The sequence below is a fragment of the Schistocerca cancellata genome, chromosome 2 (genome assembly GCF_023864275.1).
Source record: "Schistocerca cancellata isolate TAMUIC-IGC-003103 chromosome 2, iqSchCanc2.1, whole genome shotgun sequence".
Classification (NCBI taxonomy): Eukaryota; Metazoa; Arthropoda; class Insecta; order Orthoptera; family Acrididae; genus Schistocerca; species Schistocerca cancellata.
Genome location: NC_064627.1, coordinates 384,207,336 through 384,227,044, shown reverse-complemented (window position 1 = coordinate 384,227,044; position 19,709 = coordinate 384,207,336). Strand labels below are relative to the sequence as shown.

The 19,709-nt window shown below is 41.2% G+C and overlaps 1 protein-coding gene across 5 annotated transcripts in view; it reads right to left on the bottom strand.

Annotated features, from left to right (window-relative positions):
- LOC126161792 (nuclear pore complex protein Nup93-like) overlaps positions 1-19,709 on the bottom strand; it is a 176,602-nt gene that overhangs the window by 41,267 nt on the left and 115,626 nt on the right. For 4 of the 5 annotated variants that reach the window (XM_049917866.1, XM_049917865.1, XM_049917867.1 and 1 more), the window contains 3 exons: positions 9,723-9,755; positions 2,085-2,177; positions 1,726-1,962 (listed from right to left, as the gene is read on the bottom strand). In XM_049917866.1, the coding sequence (XP_049773823.1) occupies positions 1,726-1,962; positions 2,085-2,177; positions 9,723-9,755 (363 nt within the window). The remainder of the gene's footprint in view (positions 1-1,725; positions 1,963-2,084; positions 2,178-9,722; positions 9,756-19,709) is intronic. The other variant, XM_049917869.1, reaches the window with a different exon arrangement.

Genomic DNA, 19,709 nt, shown 5'->3' with positions numbered 1-19,709 from the left:
ATCCGAATGGGGGACTATTTTACCTCCGGAATATTTTACCCAAGAGGACGCCATCATCATTAACCATACAGTAAAGCTGGATGCCCTCGGGAAAAATTACGGCCGTAGTTTCCCCTTGCTTTCAGCTGTTCGCAGTACCAGCACAGCAAGGCCATTTTGGTTATTGTTACAAGGCCAGATCAGTCAATCATCCAGACTGTTGCCCTTGCAACTACTGAAAAGGCTGCTGCCCCTCTTCAGGAACCACAAGTTTGTCTGGCCTCTCAACAGATACCCCTCCGTTGTGGTTGTACCTATGGTACGGCTATCTGTATCGCTGAGGCACACAAGCCTCCCCACCAACGGCAAGGTCCATGGTTCATGGGGGGGGGGACAATGTAATGACATCCTAAATTATAAAAACGTCGAAACTCCCTCTGCCTCGCTACCAAACTATCATTGTTTTTATCAAACATTTTTACGGCTGATGCATGCTGTTGTCCGTTCCAATGATCCATGATTACTGAAATGCCGGACTGTTTACTCACTGTCACGAACCCACAGTGCTGCCACTAGTAATTTCAGACATTCCCATTGTACTGAATCACCCTGTATCATAGTTGATTCCACCCATGGTTTTATTCAAATAATTAACAAAGACTACCCAAAATATGAAAAATTTCACATGTTGAGAGCTACTTCCACTGATGATGAACAGCAGATCTACAGAATGCCTTTATCTCTGGATCATCTGCTCTGTCTCTGGGATGGATGTTGGTAGCACAATTTTGAAATTAGAACAAACAAGTTCTCTTCCAGACACCATAAAAATTACTGTGATAATACAATTTCAATCAGCTATTGCATGTTACTTATCTACTTTCTTGAGCATGGAGCAATGGCACATGCTATGAAGACATTTCATGAAACATTGCATAATAATCCTAAAGGGCCCTACTTTTCAATGGCATTACATTTTCCCCAAATAATTAGTGTGGGTGCACCTACTTTCTACATGTGTCTCCAGAGTCTGCTTGGGGAATGCCTCATCACTCAGTTCCCTGTACATGTGTTTTGTAACGTGATTTTGTGGTTATAGATATCTTTGACAGATTTTCCTTGATGAAATTTTGAAACTGAAAGTGACATGTGGCACTGTTCAATTGTGGTTCAATTGGTGGATTAAAGGCTTTACAAGAAGTAGAAATATTCAGTTTTATCTCCCATTATAATAAATGTCAAATATACGAGAGGGTTTTTTTTTCCGGATAAAATATTTTTTCCAAGATAAATATGGCTACAGTACTTGAGCATCATATGAATACCCCATTCTCAGTTAAATCTGCCTTAAGATTAGAAAGCAATCAAATATGCACCTATTGAAGTTTTCCATCGTCTACAAAAGAAACTAGGTTGTTTGTAAAATAATTTCTAACTACAAAGAAGTAGTGTCTCACTCCCCATCATGCACTAACAACAAGTTTCAAACAGCAATTTTGCTTTACAGTGACACTGATACAATAGAAAAGATATTCAGCACATATGTTTTGATTAGCAAAATATACAATGCCACTGATTATGTCGAAGTATCATGGTTGTGAGTCCACATTAAGTTTAAGTCTCCTTATAATTAGCCAAGTTGTCCAGTAGGACCATACTTGAAAAAGTACTATAATGCTTAGACCAATCACGAGTTTGAGAACAACTTTACATTGAGTGTGAACAGCAGATAATTGGATTACTTACCTCTAAAGCTTGCTGATGTTCTTGTGCATGATATTGGTCAAAAAATGTCAGAAGATCCCTTAATACAATAAATGTTGATATAGTATCAGAAGCACAGGAAAATGGTTGTCCTGCATAGCGATTTGTTATACTATATGCATATTCTTGTAACCTGCTTCTCAGTGAATTTGGTTTCTTAACTTTATGAACCACTTGACTTAACAGTGATGACATGAGGCTTAATACTTTCTCTTGATTCTAAAAAAAAAAAAAAAAAAAAAAAAAAAATTAATACAGGTGATTAAGAAAATCTCATGAAAAAAAAATTTGTTGAAGAGCAAATTTATTAATGAAGTGTACTATAAAAACATTTTACTTACAGCTGCTAAATCGTACAATTTTATGGCTTCTTCAAACAAGCCTTTCCTCTCAGCCTCTGCTGCGACCATTTCTATTACATCCTTTACATCCATCTGTAACAATATATTAAAAGTAATAAATGGAAGTACCAATGAAAAAGCAACAGCAATTATTATAAAACTGAGATCGCACCATAATGTGTTTTGAAGTTAATCACAACTAACATCAGCATAACATTTCTAGTAAGGGAATGTAATTTATGCATGAATCTTTTAAGTCGTTTATATCAGACCGTAATTACATTGTACGTGTGTTATGACCAATGCAATAGTCACAAGTGACAGTCTTTAAAATTCTAAATCAACTCCGCTGAGCATTGAGGTGTAGGGGTGTTCAACATAATGATGTGTTTAGCTTTCATTTATCTGGTCCTAAGGTTATGATAACCTGATCCACATCTACACCTGTACTCTGCAGACCACTGTGGGCAGCAAGGCAGAGGATATGTCTCACTGTACCACTTATTACAGGTTTTTCTTGTTCCTTTAATGTATGAAGTGCAGGAAGAATTAAATGCCTCTATGCATGCTGTGCTTAATCTAATTTTGTCCTCCGAATCCCTGTTGGAGCCATACGTAGGAGGCTGTATTATATTGTTACGGAGTCATTATTTAAAGCTGATTGTTGAAACTCTGTAAGTAGGCTTTCTCACAATACTTCATTTCTATCTTCATGACCCTGCCAGTTTAGTTACTTCAACACCTGTCTGACAATATCACATGGGTCAAAGAAACCTGTAACCATCTGTGCTGCTCTTCTCTGTAGACGTTCAATATCCTCTGTTAGTCCTATTTGGTTGAGGTCCCACATACTTGAGCAATAGTATAGGATGGTTAAGCAATCTCCTCTGTAGACTAATTGCATTTTTCTAGTATTCTAACAATAAACTGAAGTTTGCCATCTGCCTTACCCAAAACTGGGCTTTTGTGATCATTCCATTTCATATCCCTACTAAGTATTACACTCAGGTATTTGTATTAGTTGACTGTTTCCAACCATGCCTCACTGGTACTGTAGTCCTAGGATACTACGTTTTTTTTTTTTTTTCTCCATTTTTTGAGTTGCACAGTTTCACATTTATGAACTTCGTGCCTCTTTGAAATCTTATCAAGATCTGGCCGAATATTTATGCAGTTTATTTCAGACAGTACTTCATTATAGATCACTGCATCATCTGCAAAAAGACTGAGGTTACTATTAATATTGTCTGCAAGGTCTTGAGCAGCTAAATCGACAGCCAACGCGTAATGGAAATATTTTAGATCTGGTAGCCATGAACAGACCAGACCTACGGTGTCAGTGTTGAGACAGGGATTAGTGATCATGATGTTGTCATTACGACTATGGTTACGAAAGTTAAAAAGTCGGTCAAGAAAGCTAGGAGCGTATTCTTACTAGAAAGAGCAGTGTTAGCATCCCACTTAGGGAATGAATCGACTTCATTTATTTCCGGTACGATAGACGTGGAAGAATTATGGGCAAATTTTAAACACATTGTAAATCACGCATTGGACAAGTATGTGCTGAAAAAGTGGGTTACGGACGGAAAAGACCCACTGTGGTTTAACAGCGCAATTCGGAGAATGCTCAGGAAGCAAAGGCAGTTGCACTCGCGGTACAAGAAAGATCAGGAGAATGAGGACAGGCAAAAGTTAGTAGAGATTCGTGCTGCTGTAAAAAGAGCGATGCGCGAAGCATTCAACCGCTGCCAGCATCATACCTTAGCAAAAGATCTTGCTGAAAACCCAAGGAAATTCTGGTCTTACATAAAATCGGTAAGCGGGTTGAAGGCTTCCATCCAGTCACTCACTAATCAGTCTGGCCTGGAAACGGAAGACAGCAAAAAGAAAGCTGAAACTTTAAATTTAGCATTTGAGAAATCTTTCACGCAGGAGGATCGTACAAAGGTACCGCCATTTGAGTCTCGTACAGATTGCCGTATGGAGGACATAGTGATAGACATCCCTGGGGTTGTGAAGCAGCTGACTGGGTTGAAAATAAATAAATAGCCAGGTCCTGATGGGATTCCAATTCGGTTTTACAGAGAGTACTCTACTGCATTGGCTCCTTACTTAGCTTGCATTTATCGCGAATCTCTTGCACAACGTAAAGTCCCGAGCGACTGGAAAAAAACGCAGGTGATGCCTGTATATAAGAAGGGTAGAAGGACGGATCCTCAAAATTACAGACCAATATCCTTAACATCGGTTTGTTGCAGGATTTCGAACATATTCTCAGTTCGAATATAATGAATTTCTTTGAGACAGAGAAGTTGCTGTCCATGCATCAGCACGGCTTTAGAAAGCATCACTCTTGCGAAACGCAACTCGCCCTTTTTTCACACAATATCTAGCGAACCATGGATGAAGGGTATCAGACGGATGCCATATTCCTTGACTTCTGCCTCACTGCAGACTCCTAACTAAGGTACGAGCATATGGGATTGGTTCCCAAGTATGTGAGTGGCTTGAAGACTTCTTAAGTAATAGAACCCAGAATGTTGTCCTCGATGGTGAGTGTTCATCGGAGGCGAGGGTATCATCTGGAGTGCCCCAGGGAAATGTGGTAGGTCCGCTGGTGTTTTCTATCTACATAAATGATCTTTTGGATAGGGTGGATAGCAATGTGTGGCTGTTTGCTGATGATGTGTGGTGTACGGAAAGGTGTCGTCATTGAGTGACTGTAGAAGGATACAAGATGACTTGGACAGGATTCGTGACTGGTGTAAAGAATGGTAGCTAACTCTAAATATAGATAAATGTAAATTAATGCAGATGAATAGGAAAAAGAATCCTGTAATGTTTGAATACTCCATTAGTAGTGTAGCGCTTGACACAGTCACATTGATTAAATATTTGGGCGTAACATTGCAGAGCGATATGAAGTGGGACAAGTATGTAATGGCAGTTGTGGGGAAGGCGGATAGTCGTCTTCGGTTCATTGGTAGAATTTTGGGAAGACGTGGTTCATCTGTAAAGGAGACCGCTTATAAAACACAAATATGACCTATTCTTGAGTACTGCTCGAGCGTTTGGGATCCCTATCAGGTCGGATTGAGGGAGGACATAGAAGCAATTCAGAGGCAGGCTGCTAGATTTGTTACTGGAACGTTTGATCATCACGTGAGTGCTACAGAACCCCAGTCACAAATTTTGCTTGGTTCCCCATATGATCACATTTCTGATAATAAGCATGGATACTAAATGCTTTTCAGAAATGAAGAAACACTGCCTTGATCCAAAGCTTTCAGTAATTCATGTGAGAGAAGTGCGAGTTGGGTTTCAAGTGACAAATGTTTACGAAATCTGTGCTGACTAGCATGAAAGAGATCATTCTGTTTTATATGCCTCATTATTTTTGCCCTGACAATACATCCAAAATTCTGCCACAAATCGATGTCAGGGATACCAGACAGTAGTTTTGTGGATCACTTCTGATACACTTCTTGTAGACGAGTGTGCCCAGGCTTTCTTCCAACTACTGGGCACAGCTGTTTGCTTGTGGGTTCTACAATAGATTATAGTTCGAAGAAGGGCAAGCTCAGCCACAATTTCAGTATAGAATTTGATATGGATTCCATCCGGATCTGGTCCTTTATTCAGTTTAATGACTTCAGCTGGTTCTCAATGCCACTGACACTAATATCTATTTTACTCACATTTTCAGTGGTACAAGAATTATAATTGAGCAGTCCTCCTGGTATTTCATTGTAAAGAAACATTTGAAAATAAACATTTCTGCATTTACTTTGCTACTCTCCATTTCAGCTCCTGTCTAGTCCATGGGCACTAATTTTGGTGCCTCTATCATACTTTATATGTGACCAGAATTTCTTTAGGTTTTGTGCAAATCATTACACAAAATTCTGCTATGATGGTCACAGTACGGCACAAGCATTGCTCTCTTGACAGCGGAACGCTTTTCATTCAGCATCTCTGTATCTATTGTCCTATGCTTTGTCTTACACCTATTACACAGTAATCTCTGTTTCTTTAGATGTTTCCTTACAGTGACTGCATACCATGTAAGGACCCTCCAATTGTGAACTGTTCCTAGGGGTACATATCTATTTGGTGTATGATCAACTATACTTTTAAAACCTGAGCCCTAGTTGCTCTACTCAATCCAGTCCTAAGCTGAAAGTTTCAAGTACCTCATTGAGATCTGACCATACTGCTTCTTTGTCTAGTTTGCTGGACATCTAAATCTTTCTATTTGTTTCAGTTGTCCTTCATACGAGGTTCTTTCAAGTTGTAAGGCCTCAGATTTTTTTCTCTGGACTGAAAAGAGGTAGAAACATGTGCATTGTTTTAAAATGAGGCCACGTTAATTGTCAATACATCCCAGAGATGGCAGCACCGTACGGCAGATGAAATTGTACCGCCAGCGGCAAGAATGAGAACTGTTTTAAATACTTAAAATGGCGATGTTTCGCTTACTTGAACGGCGTGCAGTCATTCGTTTTCTGAATTTGCGTGGTGTGAAACCAATTGAAATTCATCGACAGTTGAAGGAGACATGTGGTGATGGAGTTATGGATGTGTCGGAAGTGCGTTCGTGGGTGCGACAGTTTAATGAAGGCAGAACATTGTGTGACAACAAACCAAAAGAACCTCAGGCTCGCACAAGCCGGTCTGACGACATGATCGAGAAAGTGGAGAGAATTGTTTTGGGGGATCGCCGAATGACTGTTGAACACATCGCCTCCAGAGTTGGCATTTCTGTGGGTTCTGTGCAGACAATCCTGCATGATGACCTGAAAATGCGAAAAGTGTCATCCAGGTGGGTGCCACGAATGCTGACGGACGACCACATGGCTGCCCGTGTGGCATGTTGCCAAGCAATGTTGACGCACAACGACAGCATGAATGGGACTTTCTTTTCGTCGGTTGTGACAATGGATGAGACGTGGATGCCATTTTTCAATCCAGAAACAAAGCGCCAGTCAGCTCAATGGAAGCACACAGATTCACCGCCACCAAAAAAATTTCGGGTAACCGCCAGTGATGAAAAAATGATGGTGTCCATGTTCTGGGACAGCGAGGGCGTAATCCTTACCCATTGCGTTCCAAAGGGCACTACGGTAACAGGTGCATCCTACGAAAATGTTTTTAAGAACAAATTCCTTCCTGCACTGCAACAAAAACGTCGGGGAAGGGCTGCGCGTGTGCTGTTTCACCAAGACAAAGCACCCGCACATCGAGCTAACGTTACGCAACAGTTTCTTCGTGATAACAACTTTGAAGTGATTCCTCATGCTCCCTACTCACCTGACCTGGCTCCTAGTGACTTTTGGCTTTTTCCAACAATGAAAGACACTCTCCGTGGCCGCACATTCACCAGCCGTGCTGCTATTGCCTCAGCGATTTTCCAATGGTCAAAACAGACTCCTAAAGAAGCCTTCGCCGCTGCCGTGGAATCATGGCGTCAGCGTTGTGAAAAATGTGTACGTCTGCAGGGCGATTATGTCGAGAAGTAACGCCAGTTTCATCGATTTCGGCTGAGTAGTTAATTAGAAAAAAAAAAAAAAAAAAAAAATTGGAGGCCTTAGAACTTGAATGCACCTCTTACTTTGGTAATCATTGTTGCCACTACCGCATCATGGTCACTGATACCAGTTTCAATGTGGACATCCTCAAAGAGGTCAGGTGTAATTGTTGCCATTAGATCCAATATGTTTCCAGTAGTAATGTTTCACACACTGTCTTGTCATGCCCACCACTAACATAACTGTAATTTTCCCAGTTGATTTTTGGATGATTGAAGTCTCCACCAATGACTACAGTATGTTTAGGGAACTTACATACCAGCAAAGTAACATCTCCAAAGTTTTTAGTTACAACAGGAAGTGATTCTGTTGCTGGTCAACAGAAGGATCCAATTATCAATTTGTGCTCACCCTTGATACTGAGTCTTACCCAAACAATCTTACCTGCAGCTTTAATTTCTATCTTGGTGGATGTGAGCTGCTTCGTACTGCGATAAATACACCACCTCTACTTCTCGTTAGCCTATTCTTTGTGTATATGCTTAAATTTTCTCAAAAACTTTCAATTTCAGGTTTTACACAGCTTTCTGTACCTACTATTATGAGAGCTTCACTGCTTTTGAGGAGCACTTTAAACTCTGGAGACACTAGAAGCACTTCAAACTTTGGAGCCACTAGGATGTTAATCCTCTCATCTGTTGGTTTCTTTGCTCTTACATGAATACTTCTAGGTTACCTGCAGGTGTTGTTATCTAGACTGCAAGCTAATGAAAAAAATCCTTGTGTGTACCCCACACACAGTCAGCTACCTGTGTGGCTGCCTCTGATGTGCAATGCACACCTGACCCACTGACGGGGACCCCACAATTCTTAACCCTTTTAGCAAGACTAGGAATTCACAGCCTAACTTGTCACACAACCTTCACAGTCTCTGGTTCAAGCCTTCCACTCCACTCAGTTGGCTGCATCCCATTCCATCAATGGCTGCCAGAATAGCCTCTTCAACATTCTGAATGAAGCGCCCCCCCTCCAGATATACACACTGAGTCCACCTAGTGTTTCTTCCAATCCCTTGCTTCCATTTTCCTGACGGTTATCATTATTCGCTGTACGTTTGAACCTCCAATGATTAACAGACTGCTACGTATTTGTGTTGCCATTCTACTGACACAAGACATAGCAGGTTTCTCAACACGCGAAATGGGTCTCACTGGCCCAGTGGTTTTGAAGGAAATCGGCACCTCGAACTTGTTGGTTCCTGTGTCACTGCACTGGACAGCACGACCTACCATGGACATGTCATTCACAGTCAAGTGGATGAGTAATGCCGATCCTGTATTTCCTGTAGAAGAAACAGTTTTCTCTCACAAGCATAGTACTTGAGTCAACTTTGGTAACTTTGCTACATGACTCTCGGTAGCCCCCTTACCACATCTATTCACATCAGCTTCCCACCACTTCACAGTAGTCAGGGAAATTTCCAGCTGCTGATTAACAGAACCAGGTCATCCGTTCCTGAGAGCAACAACACAGTGGGGCTGCTTTATGCCTGGTACAATGTTTTACAGACAGTAAACAAATAGCGTTAATCTACGCTTGCTGATTCTCTTTCAATCTACGAGGCTAACACACTACAAGAATTACCATTAGCCTTTTAGAACTAAAGTGGCTAACAGTAAAAAACTTCCCACTAGTTTTACTGTTTCTTCGAAATGTTTTCAGGTTACATTCACTAACAAATTAAACAACAGCATTAATTTACAATAAATGCAGACAATATACACACCTGTTAAAAGAGAAAACTAATACGACATGGTATGTTACTTATTTACTGTAACTTTCACTCACAAATAACAGATTTATGCAAAACACTCATTACATATGAAAAGCTTTGCAAGTGTCCAAAAATGTTTACAATTGATGATCTAGTACTACATAATATATCATGTTCATGAATTTTGATCAAATATTTACGTGTAACTGTATCCTACACCCTTTGCAATAATCACCTTTATCTCTACACTATTGCATCAGAAAAGTGGAACTGCAATATATGTAAAACTGAACACCGCAAGCTATTTGCAGCATAAGAGAAGGTTAAATTACTAACCTTTAAGCAGTCTGTTCCAATATTTTGTTGAAACTGTAACATGAAAAGGAAATTATGACAGCACCGAATAAGTAATGAAATAAAGTTAAGTAGGTTGGCCCTCTTTGGCAATTCAGTATGGGAATCTTCACTCTACTGGTAAAGGAACTGTGTGTAACTTCGTACTTTTTCACATATACTGAGCTTACGATCAATACATTAAAAAGAAGTCAGCTACTGGACCTGCCTTTTAATGACTTAGAATGCAGCAACCCCCAGAAATGGGCGATTCTGATGCTGGTCCAGATATGTATGCAGATGAGCTCTCAAGTAAGTAATGAAGAAAAGAAACAATAAAGCAAAGTATTTGTAAGAATAGGTTACACGAATGAACATTTCTAAAATAAGTCTGGTTGTAAAATATAATTTGATTGCAGGTAGGAAATGACAGTGCAGAATCTTTTTAAGCTATTAATTTCATTGTTGTTACTGCATAAGAGACCCAAAGGCAGTAGATGAGAGATATGGATGCTGTGCAGTTTCACTACCCTCCCCCCATGCACTCACTTCAGGAAATTGGCAGCACAAATACATCACTTGTCATGCCTTCCATGCTGATGTTTTACTTCTCACTGTGTATATCTGTGGATGGATATGATTATGTGTTGTTTGGGCATACAATAGCGATGTCTTCGTGCCTTTATTGAAATTTTATGGGGGGGTGTGAGTAAAAATGCATGCACATACATGCACATGCTTATTTGAAAATCACGCATTTATTCAGATCTAAAACTTAATATAATAACGTAACATTTGTGGGACAGGGTGAAGAGAGTAGAGCAGACATCTGTGGCCAATTGATCACAGGAATAGAAAGAATGAGCCAGCCACTTTGTAATGCATTAGAATCTCCAGCCTAAAAGCTTAGGCCATAGTCTGGACACTATACGAAATTTTAAAAGCTTTACCACACTCATCATCAGCCCTACCTTAAGTTGCTTCTGTGCTCTCATCATAATATAAAAGGCATTCAGTTAAAAAAGTGTACACTGATTCACACGCCACTGACACCACACAGTGGGTCATCGCTGAAATACACTCCTGGAAATTGAAATAAGAACACTGTGAATTCATTGTCCCAGGAAGGGGAAACTTTATTGACACATTCCTGGGGTTAGATACATCACATGATCACACTGACAGAACCACAGGCACATAGACACAGACAACAGAGCATGCACAATGTCGGCACTAGTACAGTGTATATCCACCTTTCGCAGCAATGCAGGCTGCTATTCGCCCATGGAGACGATCGTAGAGATGCTGGATGTAGTCCTGTGGAACGGCTTGCCATGCCATTTCCACCTGGCACCTCAGTTGGACCAGCGTTCGTGCTGGACGTGCAGACCGCGTGAGACGACGCTTCATGCAGTCCCAAACATGCTCAATGGGGGACAGATCCGGAGATCTTGCTGGCCAGGGTAGTTGACTTACACCTTTTAGAGCACGTTGGGTGGCACGGGATACATGCGGACATGCATTGTGCTGTTGGAACAGCAAGTTCCCTTGCCGGTCTAGGAATGGTAGAACGATGGGTTCGATGACGGTTTGGATGTACCGTGCACTATTCAGTGTCCCCTCGACGATGACCAGTGGTGTACGGCCAGTGTAGGAGATCGCTCCCCACACCATGATGCCGGGTGTTGGCCCTGTGTGCCTCGGTCGTATGCAGTCCTGATTGTGGCGCTCACCTGCACGGCGCCAAACACGCATACGACCATCATTGGCACCAAGGCAGAAGCGACTCTCATCGCTGAAGACGACACGTCTCCATTCGTCCCTCCATTCACGCCTGTCGCGACACCACTGGAGGCGGGCTGCACGATGTTGGGGCGTGAGCGGAAGACGGCCTAACGGTGTGCGGGACCGTAGCCCAGCTTCATGGAGACAGTTGCGAATGGTCCTCGCCGATACCCCAGGAGCAACAGTGCCCCTAATTTGCTGGGAAGTGGCGGTGCGGTCCCCTACGGCACTGCGTAGGATCCTACGGTCTTGGCGTGCATCCGTGTGTCGCTGCGGTCCGGTCCCAGGTCGACGGGCACGTGCACCTTCCGCCGACCACTGGCGACAACATCGATGTACTGTGGAGACCTCACGCCCCACGTGTTGAGCAATTCGGCGGTACGTCCACCCGGCCTCCCGCATGCCCACTATACGCCCTCGCTCAAAGTCCGTCAACTGCACATACGGTTCACGTCCACGCTGTCGCGGCATGCTACCAGTGTTAAAGACTGCGATGGAGCTCCGTATGCCACGGCAAACTGGCTGACACTGACGGCGGCGGTGCACAAATGCTGCGCAGCTAGCGCCATTCGACGGCCAACACCACGGTTCCTGGTGTGTCCGCTGTGCCGTGCGTGTGATCATTGCTTGTACAGCCCTCTCGCAGTGTCCGGAGCAAGTATGGTGGGTCTGACACACCGGTGTCAATGTGTTCTTTTTTCCATTTCCAGGAGTGTATGATGAAGTATGTTAGAGGACAATATCCAATTCAAAGGTGGGTCAGGATAAAATTCATCTTACGAGATTGAGTGATTTGAGGTATGTCATGGGCACATAGTTGTTTCCAGTGACAGCTTCTCCTCTTCCCACACTCATATGGTTCCCGATTCAACAGCAAAAAGACAGCCTGCAAGGCATGGCACACTGTGTTTCATGCAGGCCTTTTTGGCTGCAGTCACTCCTTGCTCATTCCCCTAAATTCCCATTTGCCTCAGTAACCAGCAGAATGATTAATGATTTGCTTCCTGTTGAAGAAGATAAAATATGTCAAACACATTTTGCGTCATGTACACCGCTGACTACATTTGCTGCAATGACAACAGAGCACTAAGGGAATCACAGGAAATGAAAAACTTTTTGTACTTTAGATGCCTCGTCTGCGACAGTGCTTTCCGGATTTCATGGAGCTCTGCAGTAAATATGGTAATTCATTAGAAAAGCAAATCCTGAATAAATAGTTGGGAACACGACTGTACATCCAAGGGATACTCTTGCTTTGAGCCATCAGTGAATACAATTTTAAAATTATGATGGCTATCTAAAAAGTTATTAAATGAAGATACAACAGTTAAATTTGCAATGCAAATTGCTCCGACCTTGGTGTAAAACCATAAAATCAGTCACACCCATCTCAAAGGCAATCCTTCCATCAACCACAACCACCTCTATAAGACAATCCATCACACAAATAGGGTTTCACTACTCAGTGCCTGTAATGAAAATGTCTTTCCATTGGTGAGAAGCAATATTATGGTACGCACGCACCTTTTACACAAGTACTGTCTTACAGAAGTGTCACACTATGAGGAGTTGCCACCTTATATCGAGCGAGGAGGGCACATGAGCCTCACTGTACAGGCTCTTTATAGTACTGGCTCTAAAGGCCCAAGTTGCAAGCTTAAATCCTCCATTATACACTGCATCAACATTTTTAAGTAGACGGATCTTGCAGAACCACACATCCTGCACCCATGATAAAGCCGTGAACACACAAATGTTCTGTAAAACTGGAGAAGACAGGTTCGGTCTGCTCCCCATGAACTATGGCTAATGCATTTTAAAATATTTAGTGCCCTTTGGGACTTGGTGTCCCTAAGGTGTAGAGACGGGCAGTCCGCTTCTGAATTGATTCAAATAGCCAGATCCTTCTAAGGAGGGAGTGACAGATGATTCAGAAAAAAATGGAGGTAGCTCATCGCTGGTGGCTGTAATGAGCACAATGAAAATTGTCTGGTAGGCAGCTGCAACGGTGCCATATGCCACGTCCTAAAGAAAACGTTTCCCCAAGCTACGAAAAAATGTGTTATAGATCAAGTGCACATGTTGATTTCCTCATTCACGAAAAACAACAGAAGATAAAGAAACCTCCATGGTCCCCCCCCCCCTCCCCATCTCCCTCGTTGGGCCATACCCATTCAGCTATCCAATGGTCAAGTGGCAGGAGAGGGGGGGGGAGGGGGGAGGGGGGGGGGGAGATCTAAAATCTTTGGCCCAGCTGAGAATCGCCTCGGGTTCCTCCACTTAGCAATCCTCCAAGCTGACTGCACAGCTAATGAGGGAATGGCTCGTTAGAATGGTACATTAATGTGAATCAAGTTTATGCATTTCATTTGAAAATAAATGCCTCAAATTTCAGAAGCTCAATAAGTGTTTACATGCTTTTGGGTGGGATGTTACTTCTCATCTTTTGACTTAGCATCATACATGGAATGCGTTCTCTGCAATAATATAAGCTGTGGTCTTTAGCCTGTGTGTGCTAGAGGAGCGTATCGCAAGGTGACGCAGTCATCACTCACCTTCCAATAGCTTGGAGCTCCCGTCATTCTCACTAATCGGACCATAAGCCATCCACTAGCTCACTACTCCCCACCATTTGAACGGACCAGATCACAGGATAGCTCACTTCTCCCCACCATTCTTACGGGTCAGACTGCAAGGTAGCTCGCTGCTCCCCACCACTCTCAAGGATGAATTTACATGGAGCAGATCACATGGTTACCTGATGTGTCACTTTTTCTCTGCATTCTTGGCACTGTGATACAGCTTGCAACTCACTTTCCTGACTGAACACCTCTCCATCTGAACTTAACTTCTTATAAAAATAATGGTATGTGTAACACAAATTATTTTAACTAACAATTATGATAGTACATGTATATGGGTTGTCTCAGGAGGAATTTTCAATATTCAGGGATATGACAGGAATGATCATTTGAAGCAAATAACAAAATATGGACATATGTCATATTCAAAAGTGTTTCTGAAACAGAACACATTTAAAGTTACTTTTGTAGGTGTTCTTCAATAACTCGAAATCTAAGGCCTGTAGCGAAAACATGTCACAGTAAAAATTACACTACATCAAATTTCCTATAAAAATGTCCTATTCATTTTTCCTCTAGGAAAAAGAGGAGAAAGAGAAAATAAGGAAAATCTTGCACAACGCACAGGCACTGAGATGTAGGTAGGCTTTTTTTTTTTAAGCCATTTGGTGGTAGTTTCCCAATTTGATATCCCACTTGTCCTATATCAAATTATTTGTCTCAACTTCACCTACACTACTGTGGTACATCGTAAAAAGTGACAATGTACTCAATAATAAAGAAAATAAATAACAATGTATATTAAATATGTTCTATCTCTGATACCATTCAGAACAGTGCATATGCCCACATGAAATTCTTTTCTTCCAATAATCATTCCTTTCATCCCCACATAGTTATTGAACATTCATCCTGGAACAACCCGAGTGCTTTGTTTAATTTTTTAATTATTCACTCAACCTGGACAGATTAATGCCTTCACGACCCCTCTTACACCAGACCATAGTTTTATATGTAATTACGTAACTTATGAAAATCACAGTTATTTAAGAAAAAATCATAATATTTTTAATATGATATTTCCTCTTTTCTTTGCATGGCCATTTGTCTGTTACGCTATCTTGGTTGAAATTGTTATTTTTCTCAGTCTTCCTAAATATCTTCTGCCCACTGGGTAATAATGTCATCAAGAACATACCCAGCTACATCTCTAGTGATTGTATTTTGATGGGAATGAGTGTTTCTGCTGTGTTTTCCAGGCAAGAGCTTCAAGATCTACATAGTAGTAGTTATTGTGAGCAATAGTGGGTCAACAATAAGCTTGATCAATTGGACTGTCAGGCCGTCCTGTACAGTAAAAGCTGATTTTACATTAATGTATTGTCATGCCTTAGTTATCATTTCTCTCTGACTGACTGATTCTGTTTGCTTTTTGCTTGTAATCAGTTTTATTTTCAATGGTAGGAGGTTGTTTGTAAGTCCGATGTGCAGCGTCTCAGAGATTCATGAACTATTTTAGCTCTTCTGTTAGCCAAGATGCAGGTTTTCCCTTCATGTTTCTGGTCTTTGAGGGAGCATATTTATTGTGTAATAGCTTTAGTTCGGTAGTAAATCCACAGAGGTTGTCTTTCAAGTTCAGGAATGGAATGGAATGGAATGGAATGGAAGTCGTCTCCCAAATTATCTCTTGCACCCCCAATGCAAGTTCAGGTACAGTGATACACTTTAAGTCCCTGTATGTTGTCAGTTACAGTTTATTCCTTTGATATTTTAGAGAGTAAGTCATGAGTATGATGATGTGAGCTGATTCTTTACTTGTGGATTTCATTGCATATATATGTATGAGAGTGAGACTATAGGCTGCATTATGGATATGTGTAAACTGAAGTACTGCAAGTACTGCTACAATTGGAGAACAAATTACACATGTGAATTTCAAAGTGAAGGGACACAATATTCATGTGTTACTAGCATTATCAGGGTGTATACAGGGACAAGGAAAAAAAATTCCCGGATTATTCCCGGATTTCTCCCGGATATCCCGTTTAAAAAATATGCTTTTTCCCGGGCGACCTACTGTCACTTAGCACAGAAAAAGTTCCCTCGGAACTGTAAAACTTATCAATCCTTTGAATGGTTAACATTTTATATAATCGCGTAGAACTTCCCGGAAAAAAAAAGAAAAGCCGGAGCAGAGAAGTTTTGGAAAGACCTTTGATTTGCAGCAACATATACGCAGCATATTTTCGTATTACGAAAGTATAAATTCGAATTGCACCAAACACAGCTTGTTAGTTTCCGGAGCGTTGCAACCGAGGTTGTGATGTCCTTTTGTAAGCGAGTCATATCTCAAGCCACGAGATCTCGCCAGCCGATGACAGCAGCTATTCAGAGCATAGGGCACGTGTTATAGTCAGCCACTAGCAAGATTACTGGTTACATAGCGCGAACACACAAGAGGAAAAGTTAACGGTTTACATTAATGTACACAGTACCGTATATCTACAAGAAAAGCTAAGCTTTCACGTGTAATATTGGTCTTTTTTTGGTGTGATATACTTTAAGATACATCACACAAATGTGCCAGTAAATTTAAAATTGTGACATAAATGCCTCGGCTCGAAATTCTTGAAGTGGCTGGTCCTCAAACTGTTCAGTTTCGAACGCTCTGTGATTTAGATATCCATCCCACTTTCACACACGTAACATAATTCATCTTGCGTAAAAAGAAATTTACTTTGAAAGTAACGCTTTTCTAACCACCGTTCGCAATACTGTTAGTTATAGGTTCGATTTACCAGTTGCCAGAGAGCGCCAAAAACGAATTATTGTGCGTGTGCAACTGCAGTGGTGTAGGAAGCCCGCATGTTCGTGTGTATAAAGCACTAAGAGAGCTTACACTACACCATAAAAGAAACAGGGCATCAGAGGATACTCCAAAAGGCATCAAAATTTCGTGAATCATACTAAAATGCATAATTTGGCTTGAAGTGCACATTGGTTTTTTCCAGATTCACAATGAAGTAGGTCCCATCTGATATTAAGCTTTTCAGTGTGGTTTTTGGGATGTAAATTTTCTTGGAGTACCAGTACTCTACGATCTCATATTTGGTTCTTTATTATGGCATAATGCCATACATGGCAGAAGATGATAACGTGCACTTGAAATTCACCGAACAGTTGGAAGTACCCAAAATTGTTAAATGAAACACTTCGTTTCAAATAAAATGATTGCCTCAGCGGAATTTCTTTAGCAAACTTGCAAAAATAACTTCATTCTTCTGCAAGGCGATTAATGCTTGACTGCTACTAACTTGGAAAGAAAATAAAATCAGAAACTGAAATTAATAATATATTTTTGCCCTCTGTAATTATGTGAATGCATTTTAATTCACTTGATAGCTCCCGGCCACAGAAATCCGTTTTGTTTTCATTTGACGTGGGAGCTGTACACGAAGAGAAGCAGCGAAATCACTTAACGTAAACACGGGTCACGTGGAGACTAACCCCCTCCCCACTACAACTCAGACAACTCTGTGCAAGCGCGAATCTGGCAGCTAGGGCGCGCGAGAAAAATTTTTCTCGTTTGCATCTGGCTGCTTGCTGCTACTACCAATGCAGCTAACAGCCAAACTTCAATAAGCGGGAAGCGAGAGAAGGTACTGCTTATACGCGAGTCAAATGTGCATGCGCAACAGACCGCTGGCAACTGGTCAAACGAACCTAATGTGAACAGTTGTGACGTCATGCTCATAGCAAGCAGTTTATTGTTACGAAGAATTACAGTCTGCGCCCTACGGCCTTTAACATATTTTTGCTATATGTAGACGCTTGTGCGTGCACGGTGTTTTGTTGTCGTAAAATGCACATTTCCTTTGCCACTACAGTTTTATTTTTTTCCCTCTCGTTTATATTTTATTGCTGCCCAGTAGCAGGATACAATAACATTCTTTGCTAGAGAATCAATTCTGCAGTCAAAACTACAAAAATGTAACTGAAAGCGAAAACAATGAAAAATTCCTGGAATTCCGAAAAATTCCCGGGTTTTCTCCCGGATGAAAAAATTCCCGGGTTTTTCCCGGAATTCCCGGTTGTCCCGGGTCGGATACACCCTGATTATTTGTATGCTCCAAAGTCGAATCGAGTTCTTAATGGTCAGTTCTGAAAAAGGCATCCCACCTAATTGCAGAAGTCTGTAAAGGATGCAGATGAGGCAAATTTTGTGAAGGAAAGTGATGTTTACGAACATATATTTGACTTCTTTGTCTTCATTACTGTTGGATGTGTGTGGCATGGGTGGTAATAAGTCAAAGCATTTGCATGCCGCTACTCCACTCCTCATCTGCTATTTCTGTTGTGGTTTGGGACAATGGAGTCAATATTTAAGGAACTGGAGAGCACACTGGGCTTGAGCCGGATGCTCGCACTTCTCAGAAGAAAGCCATGGATGTTGATATCCTGAAATATATGGCGGATTTCGCCAAAATGTGCTGAATGTGATGGCCAACCATGTTCTACAGTAACAATACAGACACACTGGTAGAACCTGTAGCTGCATGATCAGACAAGTTCGCATCTCCTAAAGCACAGGCTTTAGAGTTGATTTGCAGTGCTGTTTTCCAGTCTTTATCTACACCATTACCTTGCCATCTCTCGTTCACACACTACGTAGCCAAAGTACAGATAATACATAATTAAAAATTTTTCTCTTTCAGCAGTGAAATCTTTGTGCATTGTCAGACTTGTCTTCGTGAGTTCCTTAATCACTATGACTGTTTCAGCTCTTTTTGTATATGATACAAACTTAATGACTGTGGGGCTAGGTTTCGCAGATCATAATGTCCTACATCCTACTCTGTAACTTCTGATTATACAATGTGCTGCATGTATATTTGTTTTCACTTTACTCTTTTGCAATTTAAAATGCCTATGTTATGAGTAAGTATTTTAATTTTTCCAGTGTACTTTGCACTGCTGCACAACAATATGTCAATCACACTGCCTTTGACTAGAAGAATTACAAGCGATGTATGGCACCATTTTACCAAAACGAAAATGCCGCTACTGTCAGCTGATAATTTCCATGTCTTCTGGTTCATCATCAAACCAGAAGGGACATCTAAAATCTAAGCATTCTACGATACCTCTGAAACAATATGGGTCAGGAAGCTGATCAAGACTGCCATCAACTGATGTAGAAATTCAAGAAATCATTTCTTGAGAACTGTCCTCACTAACATCTGCTTCCACCTTGGGTGGAGGTATCCTCCCAGAAAGGAGAATCGAGTCTCAAGTTGTATCCAGCCCGTTAGTGTTGTCGGGTTCTGGACCAAGTCCTGATTTATTGCCTTCTGTGATGCCCTCACCCCCAACTATTTTTCATTTACAACAACCAATAATTACACGTTTTAATATTATCAATCCACCCACATTAAATAAAAGTATGGCATTACATGTACTGTTTTTAAAAATGATTTGCAGAGAATACCGTCCTTTCTCTATAGTTGAAGGTCAGAACTTAAAAATATACATATATTGTATGCTTTGCCCAAATATTAATTTACCAAGTTGAAAAACACTGCCAAACTCTCTAATTCCTATTTTGTATCATGAGTTATTTGAT